At 37.9% G+C, this 15,159-nt stretch overlaps 2 protein-coding genes across 2 annotated transcripts in view; both read left to right on the forward strand.

The window, feature by feature from the left end:
• Positions 1-112: 112 nt before the first annotated feature.
• On the forward strand, positions 113-8,580 carry Su(fu) (suppressor of fused domain protein). Its single transcript, XM_076133328.1, has 11 exons — positions 113-392; positions 829-931; positions 1,400-1,492; positions 2,131-2,306; positions 3,068-3,210; positions 4,281-4,366; positions 4,669-4,804; positions 5,709-5,844; positions 6,706-6,874; positions 7,162-7,279; positions 7,744-8,580. Exons 1-11 carry the CDS (start codon positions 239-241, stop codon positions 7,933-7,935), a joined length of 1,506 nt encoding a protein of 501 aa, XP_075989443.1. The 5' UTR covers positions 113-238; the 3' UTR covers positions 7,936-8,580.
• Positions 8,581-9,460: 880 nt separating this feature from the next.
• The window catches only part of LOC142985210 (uncharacterized), a 36,781-nt gene continuing 31,082 nt past the window's right edge, over positions 9,461-15,159 (forward strand). The window contains exon 1 of the mRNA XM_076133244.1: positions 9,461-9,927. Coding sequence (XP_075989359.1) covers positions 9,537-9,927 — 391 coding nt within the window. The 5' untranslated portion in view covers positions 9,461-9,536. The remainder of the gene's footprint in view (positions 9,928-15,159) is intronic.

Below are 15,159 nucleotides of genomic sequence, written 5' to 3' on the forward strand. Positions count from 1 at the left end.
AACAAATCATATACAAGCTTTTGGCTAATTAAATTCCTGCAAAGCTTTTTATAAAAAGCTTAATCTATGCTTGAAATGTCAACAAAAATTAGTTGAACCTGAAACGCAACAAACAAAACAATAAAAATAGCTCCACAGTCCACAGATAACGTTATAAAAAAATATGTAACCCATTTCTTGGATTTTAGGCTAAAACACTGTTTCTTCAGCCTAGTCGTAATAAGTGTTAGTTTTAATTATGTCTAGTGGTAGCGGCGCGGGTGCTCCGCCCCCGGGCGGTGTAGTGCGTAGCAGCGCGCTTTCCTTCGTTGCGCCTGCGCAGCCCCCGACAACAGCTGACGGGGTGGCTGGAAACTCACAGGACATTGACAGGGAACAAATGGCTCAAGCTGGTAATTATAAAAAAAAACTTCATTATGATTACATTTCAATATATATTGCTAACTAATAATTTGAAATGTGTTTTCTTATATTTTTATTATCATTGTATCCGGCTTTCGACTTTCTCCATTCATGTCAACTATATAGCTAATGGTATTACTCAAATAATCCTGAATCCACCTAGGATACACTACTAGAAGAAAGAAACCAAACTTTTCTAAGTCATGTGTATTAGAAATAATTACCACTTTTGGAAGCCTTTTACTCCTTGTTTAAACAGTTCTTGGGGGATTACAGAGTCCTTATGGCATACTTAAGTTCATATTTCCAGATTGGTAGCTACTTTCAGTTTTAACTTCATAGGGTTCCACAAACAATATTTATGTCAAACAAGAGTTTAAAACTGGTTTCAGCAGTGGGACAATAACAAGTTTCTTTTGTTCACAGATCGCCTAGTCCCTGCAGGGCTTAAAGCTTTATGTGAAACATACTCCAGTCTATACCCGGACCAGCCAAACCCTCTACAAGTGACCACACGTCTCAAATACTGGTAAACTTCATTCTTTTATTATGATTGTTAAACACCTTGCAATTCAAGAAATGCATTCATTGCTGAGTAACAAAACTAACTAACTTATTACGATTGTCTAAACTGACTTAATAATTATTTACTTAAAATAAGTAGCATAAAATTTAAAAAAAAAATTAACACTCCCTTACAATAAACTTTGTTGTTACTCATTTATGTCAATATTGATAATGGAAACAGGTATATATAATAATAAGTGTGATTTTAATGGAACAGAACCCTTTCCCTCTCATTCGTAAACACACTATAAACCTATTTCAGTTCAAAAACTACTATAATATGTTTTCTCTTTTTCATTTCGCTAAGGAGTGAAAGAAACAAAACACTTTATAAGCCTATCATAACTTCATATATTTTTATGAATGAGAGGGTTTTTGTTTAACTTATATAGGACTAGATTTATATGTAATTCTTTATGTTATATTTCAGGCTTGGTGGACATGATCCTTTGGACTACATCAGCATGTACTGGAACCCAGGCAAGCCTGAGGAGCACATACTACCCCATTGGCATTATGTCAGGTTAGTTACATTACTTTTACACCTATTACATAAATATACTTTTCAACAGCTAATATGGGAATTTTGAACTTTTAAATACTTTTACTTACTCTCAAAGATTCAAGGACCTGGTATTGCACTTTTAGCACCTAATTTTTCAGCACCTAAGTACCAGCTTACATGCTGAAACAAAGGATATAAGGAATAATTAAGATGTTAGAACTATACATGTTAAAAGAGGATTACTTCAGAGTCTCACATAAAAACCTGGTTGCTTTTAAGTTAAGCTACAGATAAGGACCAAAATAAATAGTTGTTACTAGCGGACCGGCGCAACTTCGCTTGCGTCACTTAAGAGATAATGGGTCATAATTTTCCCCATTCTTGTAATATTTTTCGTTGCTACTCTGCTCTTTATGGCCGTAGCGTGATGTTATGTAGCCTAAAGCATTCCTCGATAAATGGTCTAATTAACACATAAATAATTTTTCAATTCGAACCAGTAGTTCCTGAGATTAGCGCATTCAAACAAACTATTCAGCTTTATAATATAAGTAAAGATATGCCACTGTTACTTGTACATATATAATATCACACCTGTTTACTCCAAAGTATATACAGCGATGTATGATATACACATTTCTCCGTCTTTTTCTTAGTTTCGGTCTGTCAGACCTGCACGGCGACGGTCGCGTGCACCCGGCGCCGGCCCCCGGGGCTCCGTCAGGGTACGGGCTGGAGCTGACGCTGCGGCTGTCGGCCGAGGGAGCCCCGCACCCGCCGCTGTGGCCCGCCGCGCTGCTGCAGGCCCTCGCGAGATATGTGTTCACTACTGGTTAGTGGGAAGTTTGATAAATAATAAGTATACATATGAAAACCAATGGAAATACAGGGAGGGGACGCTCTAGAAAGATATACACAGGTGATTCACCAATACACAGATAATGTCGGCGACGTCTGTAAGTTTCGTTCCGAGTGGCGGTGTGGTCACTGTCATGGTATCTGCCATATCCCTATGGAAGACGTGATTTTATGCTTGTATTTATGTATGCATAACATATGCCTGTTATGCCCAGAAGTGTAGGCACAGGTTTATGAAATACACCGATTTCCAGGCAAATAAAGTTGGTAATTTCTAATTTATGTTGAAATATTACTGCATAGTAGCCTACATTTCGTAACATGCCCGGTATATAGTAATTAGACTCGCCCCCTATTACATGAAACTCCAATTTTTTATGGCGAAACGTAGATGTGCATAATATGCACTGTTCGCTAGAATATTGGCTAAAAACATTCTTGAAATTATGCTGCAGCCTGCACTATTTTTCTATAAACTTTCATGGAAATCTGTTCAGTAGTTTTATCATGATTCAGTAACAAAAATAAAAACTTTCGTATTTACAATATTACTATCCATTTTTAATTATAAAAAAGACTATCCAGGAGTTTGTTGGCAGCTCTCATTGGCCCTACCTTCCGAACTAGCGGTAAATTCACTCTCTGTATCATTGACTATCATACGAGTCAGTATTTGACTTAAATGAATAAATAATGAGAAATAGAGTACACTAACATACTTACTACATGTTTCAGGCAACAAGCTGTGTGCAGGTGACCATATATCGTGGCACCGCGCGCTCGACGGTGGCGCGGGACGACTGAGACACCTGCTAGTCGCCGCGGACCCGCAGCTCAATGATATCAACACTCCACACGGCACCGTTAGCTTTTTACAGGTAAATACACTATTTCTTTGATTGAATAGTTAGTGATCCGTAAATTAAGTATTTTCCATGACTTTTTTTAATACTAGCTGACCCGCGCAACTTTCCTTGCGTCACATAAGAGAGAATGCGTCAACGTTTTCCCCGTTTTTGTAACATTTTTCACAGGTACTCTGCTCCTATTGGTTGTAGCGTGGTGATATGTAGCCTAAAGCCTTCCTCGATAAATAGACTATCCAACACTGAAATATTTTTTCAAATCGGACCAGTAGTTCCTGAGATTAGCGCGTTCAAACAAACAAACAATCAAACAAACAAACTCTTCAGCTTTATAATATTAGTATAGATATATAGATTATATGTATATAGGAGCATACATCGTATGTATATAGGAGGCGCCCATAGCCAGTTGCGCTCACCGGTCGGTAAACGATCTGTGGGTTAAGCAACCATTAACGCGGTCATTCCATAGATGGGTGACCGCATAGTGGTATTTGAACAGGGCGTCTGTGTGCTTCGGAGGGCACGTAAAAAGTCGGTCCCGGTTGTTATCTACTAAGATAACAGTCGGTAAGCCATGTCAAAGGCCCTCGGGCGGCTTGAATACCTTTGACACTAGGTTGACCACTAACCATACGACAAACAACAACATCGTATAGTTAGTGGTTAACCTAGTGTCAAAGTTGTACGTTTGTCGTGAACTGTAGTTATAAACAACAACGGTACTTGTATCACGGAGACGCTCGGCTGAAACACTGCACCTACATCTATGTAATGTACAAGTTAACACACTGAGCGTTTACCGACCGGTACTATGCTCCTCAAACAGAGGTGTATAAAATACACCGATGAGTCGTCACTCACAATATTAGTGTCATATAATGAGAGTCGAGTCTGCATCTTCACGCGATCTCACTCCAAGCTACTATAAAAAAATATTTTCTAATTCTCAATCTAAATTAGGAAAACGCCATAACACTTTGTCCGCCCAATCGAACCTAAGAGCTCTGCCCGTAGTCGCTTTTCTTGCCAGAATAAATTATGAAGACAATTCATAAAATATTTGAATACCTCGTTTTCAGATGGTTGGTTGTACTGGGAGAGAATTGAAGGCAGCTCAAAGAGGATCAGGATTCGAAGTTTTGAAACTTATTGGTGAAGATCCCAAGTAAGTAATTTGTTAAATCAATAATATATCCTGAAACTTTCGCGTTGTACGTTTTTTTTTTTCTTTCTTTTTTTTTTAAGACAACTCCCGCACTAAGAATTGCTCTTGTGTCGCGGGGACTTTTACAAACATACAAGCAACGGACACAAAGTACAACCAGACCTGAAATAATTATTCGTGGATCATGGACAAGAGCAATTCTTAGTGCGGGAGTAGTGATTAAAAAGGAAAAAAAAATGTCTTTGAAAAGAAAATTGTTTTGCTTTATTCGTATTCATAATAATTTACCTCTTTGTCTTCAGTTGCGGTGGTTCCTGGCTAGTGACTCGCGTGAACCGGCGGTGCTCGGCCCCCGGGGTCCGGTCAGCTCGCGCCCGTCACACTCCCGCCGAGTTAGCTGGGGTTAGTGCTCCCGTGCGCTGGGAGCCATGGACACCGGTGAGGAATTATATTACAAACCTACATAAAACCATGCTTGTTATAATTATTATACCTGTAGGTGAAAGTAGAAAGTAAAAAACATCACTTGTTATGATCTCATCAACCTTGTGTTGGCCCACTCATATTCATACTGTTCAACCGCTAGTCCTGTATGAACAGGACTGCCGGCTCAATATGACACAATTTATTTTATCAAAAATCAATCGGACTAAATCTATACTTACATACTTTCCATACTAATATTATAAATACGAAAGTAACTCTGTCTGTCTGTTACTCAATCACGCCTAAACTAATGAACCAATTTGCATGAAATTTGATATGAAGATATTTTGATACCCGAGAAAGAACAAAGGCTACTTTTTATCCCGGGAAAATGACACATAATGGGTAAATTAAGGTGGCGGATGAAGTCGCGGGTAAAAGCTAATATTAAATAAAAGGAGTGCACGCAATCTCCCCTCCTCTTCAGTGCTTCAATCAGATAAGTTAAGATTTCTTCGCACAACAGTCTTGCTCCGCGACAATGTACGCTGTGCTACTAAAAGAAGTACCTAATGATATCATTTTCTCTTTAATATATTATTAAAACACTATCTTGACACCTCCCACTCATGTGCTCGCAGGTTCGAACCCGAGGCAACACACCAATGACTTTTCCAAGTTATGTGTGTATTACATAATTATCACATGCTCCAACAGTGAAGGAAAACATCGTGAGGAAACCTTGCATGCCTAAAAATTTGTTTAATACATTTATTGAGGGCATGCAAAGTCCCCAACCCGCACTTGACCAGCGTGGTGGACTCAAGGCCTAACCCCTCCCTCATTACGGGAGGAGACCCTGGCCCAGCAGTGGGACAGTAATGGATTACATTTGTTTATATTCTTGTGCTCACAGCCGCCTGAAGAAGAGCCGTCTCCCTGCTCGTGCACTCGGCCCTGCACCTGCACTCTGTCCCCCGGCGTGGAGCGGCAGATCAGAGACACTTTACAGCGAGGTCTCAACACCATGACTGACCGGACTACCCCTGAAGGTACACTTCTTCTTGTTTCTTCCAACTATTTCGGAGTCAGCTTCCAGTCTCACCGGATTCAGTTAAATACCAGTATTTTATATGGAGCGACTGTCTATCCTACCTTCACAACACAGTTACCTGGCTTATAGCATGATACTTAGTTGTCACACTTTCCAGCTTCTGACTACTGGTAACGACTGTTAATGATCCTGTGTGACTTTCAATTAATTTCACGTGCCTTCCGAAACAGTGTGGAACTTGGTATGTATAATACGGTCACCCATCCACTGTCCAACCTCGGCATGCGTAGCTTAACGTGACAAATCGATCACGGCTATTGTTACTTAACCTCTCTACATAAACTAAATTTTGATGCGTCCATAGCCAGTTGCGCTCCCCGGTCGGTAAACCATCTGTGGGTCAAGCAACCGTTGGCGCGGTCATTCTATAAATGGGTGGCCGCATAGTGGTATTTGAATCGGGCGTCTCCGTGCTTCGGAGGGCACGTAAAAAGTCGGTCCTGGTTGTTATCTACTAAGATAACAGTCGTTAAGCCATGTCAAAGGCCTTTGGGGCGGCTTGAACAACTTTGACACTAGGTTGACTACTAACCATACGATAAGAAGAAGAAGAGAAGTAGATGTAAATAATTTCGCGTTACCAATTATTATTATTAAACGCATTCAACCAACGTACTGCTGCTTGGTAGGTTAGATTCCCGGTTCAGTGGTTGAATAGGTAGTATACCTACTCCTACATGTATAATATGGCCACCCATCCACTGTCCAACCTCGGCAAGGGTAGCTTAACGTGACAAATCGATCACGGCTATCGTTACTTAACCTCTGTACATAAACTAATATTATATTTGTTTTCTAGTTGCAGGTCACATGTCAACCGACAGTTTCTCATTATCAAGCATGGAGCGAGCGCTGCCGCAGTTGGAGCTGATGCAGGGCTCCTGGAGGACTGACCATGTGGAGTATCTGTCCGGAGTACATATTGTTATGAACGCCGAGGCAGCTAGCCTGTTACCGTTGGCTATAGAGTGAGTATATCTATACTAATATTATAAAGCTGAAAAGCTGAAGTTTGTTTGTTTGAACGCGCTAATCTCAAGAACTACAGGTCCGATTTAAAAAAATATTTCAGTGTTAGATAGCCCATTTATCGAGGAAGGCTGTAGGCTATATATCATTACACTACGACCAATAGGAGCAGAGTAGCAGTGAAAAATGATACAAAAACGGGGAAAATTTTGACCCATTCTCTCTTACATGACGGAAGCGAAGTTCGAGTCAGCTACTCATATATAGTAATATGTTTGTTCCGCAGTGGTCGCGTGTCGCACGGTCGTGAGTTCACGTGGCGGGAGTGCGGACGCGCCGTCACGTTCCTGCCGCCCACTGACGACGACACTCCTGCTTACACCGCGCGGGGAGCCTGGCTGCAGGTACACTTACATTATATACACCCTATGATCGTATAAAAGGTATAGGAAAATATACTCAAATTCAAATTATTATAACTATGATGTCTTACATAATTCTATGTAGATAATATAGATCATTTATTATGCAAAAGACTCACTTAAACTACCAATAATTTTCTTAGTACTGGGTTCACTTTTTGGAGTTCTTGATAATTTGCAAAGAAGTTCAACGCCAATTATTGTAGTGGACCTATAATACTACGCGTTACCTACTTATGGAATCAAAAATTAATTTCACCTGCCTCCAAAATTGTACAAAGAGCTTTGAGTGCTATATAGAACATAATTTTTGGGCCAAAAGTAGTGAATACATCCTTACTGTAGGTTTTAAAGGTACCTTAACCATATCGTGCAAGCTGCATTGAATTTTATAATTACACTAAATTAATTATTAATACAAGAATCGTTGTTATTTCTTTCCCCAGGTGGTGATCCCTAAAGACCTAGCAGCAGAGATGTCCTCATCCCTCTCGCACTTCTCTCGCCTATCCCTCTCAGACAGCGAAGAGGACAGTGAGGGAGAGGACAGCGTCCCTCCCCCCGCCCTCCCCGCCTCGCTGGAGTGGCGTCGCGCCGCGTTGAAAATTACTGTCTGTTCTCAAGTCACTGAACAATGATATACTAACTAAAGAAGCTAGCGTGACAACATCAGCGCGGATCTCTCAAGTTAAGCTACGCTTGCAGAGGTTGTTCTGTGGATGGGTGACCATATTATATCGAGTTCCTCCGTGTTTCGGAGGGCACGTTGAACCGTAATTTTTGAAACCTTTAACAGTCGTTACCATTAGTCAGAAGCTTGAAAGTGTGAAAAAACGGAGGGGTGACGTATTATAAACCAGGTAACGTGTTGTGGAGGTCAGATAGTCAGTCGTTCCATGTAAAATACTGTTACTCAGCTGCATCCAGTGAGACTGGAAGCCTTCAACATAGCTCAAAGTAAGGCTATGCTGATTAATTACTCAATAGTAGAGCCCGGAATTAGGTGAAGTGGAAAACATCGTGATGAATGACATGTCTGACATTTGTTTAACACAGCTCTTGAATGTAAAGTCTCACTTGAATAACGTGGTGGACTGAAGAACTAACTCCCTCTGAGAGAAGACCCTCGCCCAGCAGTGGGACGGTATAAATAGCGAAGGAATCTGTGACGATTTTAAGTAACTAAGTAGATAAATAAAGAAATTGTATAATCTCAATTAGTTAATGTAATTATGTACTCTTGTATATAAAATGAAATAGTAATAATAAAATACATTAAAGATTGTTGTTTATTATTTACTAGCTGACCCGCGTAACTTCGCTTGCGTCACATAAGAGAGAATGGGTCAAAATTTTCCCCGTTTTTGTAACATTTTTTACTGGTACTCTGCTCCTATTGGTCGTAGCGTTATTATTATAGCCTATAGCCTTCTTCGATAAATAGGCTATCTAACACTGAAATATTTTTTCAAATCGGGCCAGTTCCTGAGATTAGCGTGTTCAAACAAACAAACTCTTCAGCTTTATAATATTAGCATAGATACCAAGTGGCGTTCTTTAGTTTCCCATATGCATGTATTGTACCTACCTAAACTATTTCTAACCATAAAAAAAATCAACTGCCTAGTCATCACGGTTCATGAGATACAGCTTTTTGACAGACAGACAGACAGCGAAGTCTTAGTAATAGGGGCCGTCTTTATTCTTTGAGTACGGAACCGTAAAAAGCTCGTATTACATACGATACGAGCTGGCCTTGGGTAACCGGCGTACCCGCTAAAAATTAAAAAAATGTACCGACAGCTTTTTTCAACGATTTTTTTTAAATTTGAACTTTTTAAGTTAATAGCCAAAAGCATATTACTCTAGCAATCATATTATTATTATCGTTGCGAGTTAATAGCATATGACTATTAGTACAGCACATATTAAACGCACTATCGCAAAAATAATTCAAAGTACCTACTAAAATAACTAAACGCAACAGATCTTCAAACTTAGACGCAATTCAAATGTAAAACCTTCATTGTCATTATACTATATCACTATACCTATGTATAAAAATTTATTACTTTTTTAAACAACAAAACTAGCAGATTTGGTACCTAGAACTTCACTAATAAATAAAAATAGCATTGTCTCTGCTCACAAGCAAAGCTCAAAGCTGTCAAAAAAGCAGTCCGCGGCCATTTTGTTGCGATAACACGCTTCTAAATAACAACTCGTTACGTAAAATAACATGTCGTCCACAATCTGGGATCATTATAAAAAGATAAAGGACATTAAAAAAGCAATTTGTAATTATTGCCTTGGTAGTTACAGTTATGCGACTACGATAACTAATTTAAAGCAACATTTGCGAAACAAACACGGCACTGTGATCCCCGATGTTATTAAGGAATTGACACCAGATAACAGTTTAGCAGTTGCATTAAACGAGCTGTTTACGGAAAAAGACGATGATTCGAGCTTTTCAAAGTGTAATTTGTGTGCGAATAATAAGTATTTTAAATCGAAGCTGCAGCATTTGAAAGCGCATCATCCTGCAGAGTACAGAAAATTTGTGAAGAAAAGATCTTTCAGAACTCGTAAGGACTCGGATTCCGATACGACTATTGACAATGATGATGGTAAGTGCTTTTTTAATAATCAGTTATATTATTATACTAGGATATAAATTAATTTTTAACTCTCGTGACTTGTACAAATAATTTTATTATACAAAGGGTTTTAAACGCGATTGGAAATTATAGTTAAGGATAGTTTATGTATCCGATATTTCTCTGGATGCTTTATTCTTTTTATTCATAGTTGAAAAAATACTGAAAAGCTACATAATTTAGTAAACAGTACCTAGCTGAAATCATGTAAACAATGCAATCAGTCAACTTGACAGTTAAAGAGACGGGTTGTCGGTAACGATGTGCGGTATCGATTATTAATAATCGATTAATCGATTATAAGAATAATTGTTTACAATCGATTGATTTATAGGTAATCGATTGTAATCGATTTTTGGAAGAAATCTTTTAACCCCTTACCGCATACCAATCCTTATGTATGATTATGTTTTTTTTTTGTAGTTAAACAACAATGATTAACACAAAAATTTGATTTGCATGGAATAAAGAACACTATCGTGTATTGGTACGTAATTAATTTGTCTGTGGTAACTGTCACCTGTTAAATATAAGTTATGGTATTTCTATTTGCTAAGGGAATCCCCGCTTCTATAGGTAGTAAACGGTTGTAGTACAGGGTAAAAGTTAAAACTTTTTAAAACACTAAGTGATTATGTTACGTTTGATTTTCAGTTTAAATATTGTTTTTGTTTTTAAAAAAGAAGTGAGTATGTTCTATTTGAGTTTTATTTTCTAAAAATGTGATTGTTGTGTTGCTTGTTTCATTTAAATAAATAACCTTGATTTAAGACATTTAGACGACACTTTAAATTTCAGTCTAATAATCGATTATTAATCGATTAACAATCGATAATATAAAATTACATAATCGATTAATCGATTATTCAAATAATCGAATCGGCACATCATTAGTTGTCGGTGTAAAAATATTAAGTTTACGATTCGTGGACCAGGCTGATAGACTATTCTCGTTATTATCGCCGATAAAATAGCAATATAACTGAATATAACTAATATTTAAAAATATTGCTTCTTGTTATTTATGTTTATAAGTAATACCGGTTATTACTTATAAACATACTTTTTGACTTTTTGAGAAGTTGTATGGATACGAGGGACCTTATTTATAGGGACGGGCTAGACTCTTACTAGCATTCCTTGTTCTCTTGAAAATATTTTCTAAATTATAAGATAAATGTATTTTATATTGTTTTAATGGCGAAATTCAGCTTAAAACTAGGATCGCTACCAAACTATACAAAAAAGCAACTAGCAGACATTCTCGTTAATTCACCGTTATTGTTATCTGTTCTCACAAGCTGTCTTATAATCTATGGCTTCGATCTATAACCTCAAAATGTTTGACGTTTACACTTATAACGAAAATATTATCATAATTACTAATAAACAAACTAAACAAAGTTAATTCTACAATCTTTTCACATAGTATATTGTAAACATAAAGGTTGATCAACAAAATACAACAATTTCAAAACATCGTACAAACATAAGTTCCGTTCTTAAAACATAGATGGCGTTAGCAGTTGCAGTTACAAAACAATTTTTACATTATTTAGAAAGTAGTTTACAGCGTTGCGGGAGCCTAAGTGAATGTTTTTATTCAATTTATAACCAACTGCTACGTCTAACATACGGCTGATATATTTTTTAAGTCATTTTCATATAAAATATATCAATATTAGACTGAAAATTGTTTGCTTGCTATTGGGTAATACTGTAATAGGCCTACGTTTCCAAATTGCGTTGTTGTATTGTTGCTATGTCACTGGCTGTAGCCAGTTTCTCCTAGCCTTATTTCCGAGTAAAGAAGTTACCACTCTGTGCTAGATATAACTGCGTGAATTTAGTTCAAAACTTAGCAATTTTAAGTTCCTATTTACTCCTCTCGGGTCTGATCTATTAACCCGAGTTAAAAGTGCTATAAGTCTTTTCTAATTGATATTAGACTATTTCTCAATAGTAGTCCGGAGTTTGGTAACGTGCGATATGGCTATCTCGCCCCCTATTACATGGGACTAACATTTTTGATGGCAAATCGTTTGTGTATTTCATAGTCTACTAGCTGACTCGCGCAACTTCGCTTGCGTCACATAAGAGAGAATGGGTCAAAATTTTCCCCGTTTTTGTAATTTTTTTTACTGGTACTCTGCTCCTATTGGTCGTAGCGTGATGATATATAGCCTATAGCCTTCCTCGATAAATGGACTATCTAACACTGAAAGAATTTTTCAAATCGGACCAGTAGTTCCTGAGATTAGCGCGTTCAAACAAACAAACTCTTCAGCTTTATAATATTAGTATATAATATTAGTATACGATTAGTATAGATACCTTACGGTAAAGCAAGGATTACTTACTAACTTTACCTGCCTATCATAATGTTTATAAAAGGAACCCTACAGTCATTGATGTCTGACGCTATGCTATTGTAGCGATCACCCATGAAAAACTCGACCTTGCGAGCGTTGCTTAACCTCGACGTTAACAAAGTCGTGTACAACAGAATTTTATTTTACTATCACGTATTGTGGTGTAGAGGTAGGCAGCGTAGTACCGATGAATAGTTATTTTACAGGTAAATGCGAAAGTTTGACATAAGATGGATGTATGTTTGTTACTCTTTCACGAAAAATCTACAGAACGGATTTGAATAAAATTTACATAAAATGTACATTGATAGCTTATAACTAAATGTGTTAATCCATAACACATAAGATACTTTTACCCCGGGAAATCTTTGTACGCGGACGAAGTTGAGGGCAGAAACTTGTAGCATTATGAATGTGGAAGTTTGTGAGAAGGTATGTTTGTTATTCTTTCATGCGAAAACTACTGAATAGTTTTCTATTAAATTTTGTTTGGAAACCTGATATCTAACATAGCCTCAAGACCTAAGAAGTATATACTAAGGTCTTGAGGCTCAGATTATCGTTGAGTTTTGGGACACCCTGTATATATTATTTCTAATATTTACAAGGCTCAAAAGGGTACGACGAATTCGCCTTAAAGGCTGGTTTTTGGAAAATAATGTTTAATCCTGTGTTTTCAACTATCCCTAAGCTAATTATTACCAAAACCTCGCAGCTGTTTAGCCGTTAAAACATAACAGCTGACTTTTGTATTAATAATTTTAGTATAGTAATGTTAATATAACAAGGGGACACTATTCCCCTTTATATAGATAATAATTTTGACAATATTTATTTTGTTTCTCTACTTGAAACAAAGCAAATTGTATATACCTACCTATTTATGTATCTTTTAACATGTGTAATGGAAGGCAAGGGAAGTTTGTAAGGATCGTACTTAGTCGCGTTCTTTGGTCTTTGCTTACCTGTAGGGTTAAAAAGGTCTGTATGTATGTTTTTAGTCTTTCAATATGGACGCAGACAGAATAACTACAGAATATAAAATTCTCATTCAACACGCATTTATTTTCAATAACTTTAAAAAAGAATTACTTGGAACACTACGTGATTCCTAACACGGTACTTCTGTATAAACCATATTAAAACACATAGACATTGGAAATACAACTTTAACCTTACAAATATAAAGTCGAAATTCGTTCCCGCCATTTTTTTGTTTACACCCGTCAGCCATATTGGATTGTCGATACTTTTGACAGCTGGCAAGGGAATTTCAACGTTATGCCTGTAAGTTAAGGTTTGTATTTAAATGTGGTTAGTTTAACTGTGTATAACTCGACTTGTTTTCGAGAGAAGTGCGGCAACGTCGCGTTGCCATGTTGTTTATTGATCAGGCACTCTATAAATGGACGCCAGGTACCTAAAGATGTTACATAAATGGGAATTTTAAATGTTTTAGTGCTATTTTGATATTAAGCATTACGAGAGGTTCATTGCCGCTCTCTCTGTACACGATATGTGTGTTAAGCAACTTTAGCGCGGACGTTCTGTAGATGGGTAACCGCGAGCGGTTCCGTGCTTGGGAGAGCACGTAAGAAGTCGGCCCCAATTGTCACAGTCGTTAAACCATGTCAAAGGCTTTTTGGGCGGCTTGAACAAGTTGACCTCTAACTATACGATGGAATAAAATAAATAAGTTCTGTTTTGATATAGAGCAGTAAACTATCGTTCAGTAATATAAGGTTATCAGATAGAAATTGACAATTGTTCCTGACGATTAATCTATCGGTTATATTATACGACACTCATGTATTAGTCGTGAAACTGACATTTAGACTTCTAGAAGGGTAAATATTCTAGCCGGATTTGATATAATTTTTATCAAATTGGAATAAAATCAATTGAAGTCATATGTTGTCCGGGTTGTCCTATATGATAGTCGTTACAATTACTGGACCACTAGCTCGGAAAGTGTACAGCCTTATGAGAAAGGCTAGGTAGTAATAGCAATATCTCTCTCTCTCTCTCTTCCATGCTATGAATCCCATATGGTAGTGGGGTCAGCCTTCCTGGTCTTTCTCCTCCACTTCGCTCAGTCCTCGACATCGTCTTCGGAAACCTCACACTCACTCATGTCTTTCTGCACTACAGTTTCCCATCTAGTTTTGGGCCGTCCTCAATAGCAATATATTTTTTTTTAAGTATAATTTTCTGGACGAAGTGGGCAGAAGCTCGTATAAACAGTAAACAAAGAAAGCAGCTTCTATAATTAGAATGAAACCCAGGAGTATTGATTTTGTACGTCGTTACGCAAAGTTCCTCTCTCCAGGAGACGCCTAGCAACTGAAAATGGAGATACAATTATGCCTCGTACCTGTGTAGGTAGGCAGAGGGCCCATAGCCAGTTGCGTTCACCGGACGATAAACGATCTGTGGGTTTAGCAACCGTTGGCGCGGTCATTCCACAGATGGGTGCCCGCATAGTGGTTTTTGAGCTGGGCGTCTCCGTGCTTCGGAAGGCACGTAAAAAGTCGGTTCCGGCTGTTACTAAGATAACAGCCGTTAAGCCATGTCAAAGGCCTCTCGGGAGGCTTGAACAACTTTGACACCAGGTTGACCACTAACCTTACGACAAACAAATAACAAGAAAAAACATATGGGCCTAGGCAGAGACGAAATACCATTTTGTACATTGCCCACATTTCTGGTAGAAGTTACACAGTTAAGTTTTACTTCTTACTGTTTTACTGCTGGTCTAGGGTCTCCTCTTGAAATGATAGAGGGTTGGAGTCTACATTCTAACCAAGTGCAGGAACTTCTCTTTAAGGAG

This window comes from Anticarsia gemmatalis, chromosome 29 (genome assembly GCF_050436995.1).
Source record: "Anticarsia gemmatalis isolate Benzon Research Colony breed Stoneville strain chromosome 29, ilAntGemm2 primary, whole genome shotgun sequence".
Taxonomy (NCBI): Eukaryota; Metazoa; Arthropoda; class Insecta; order Lepidoptera; family Erebidae; genus Anticarsia; species Anticarsia gemmatalis.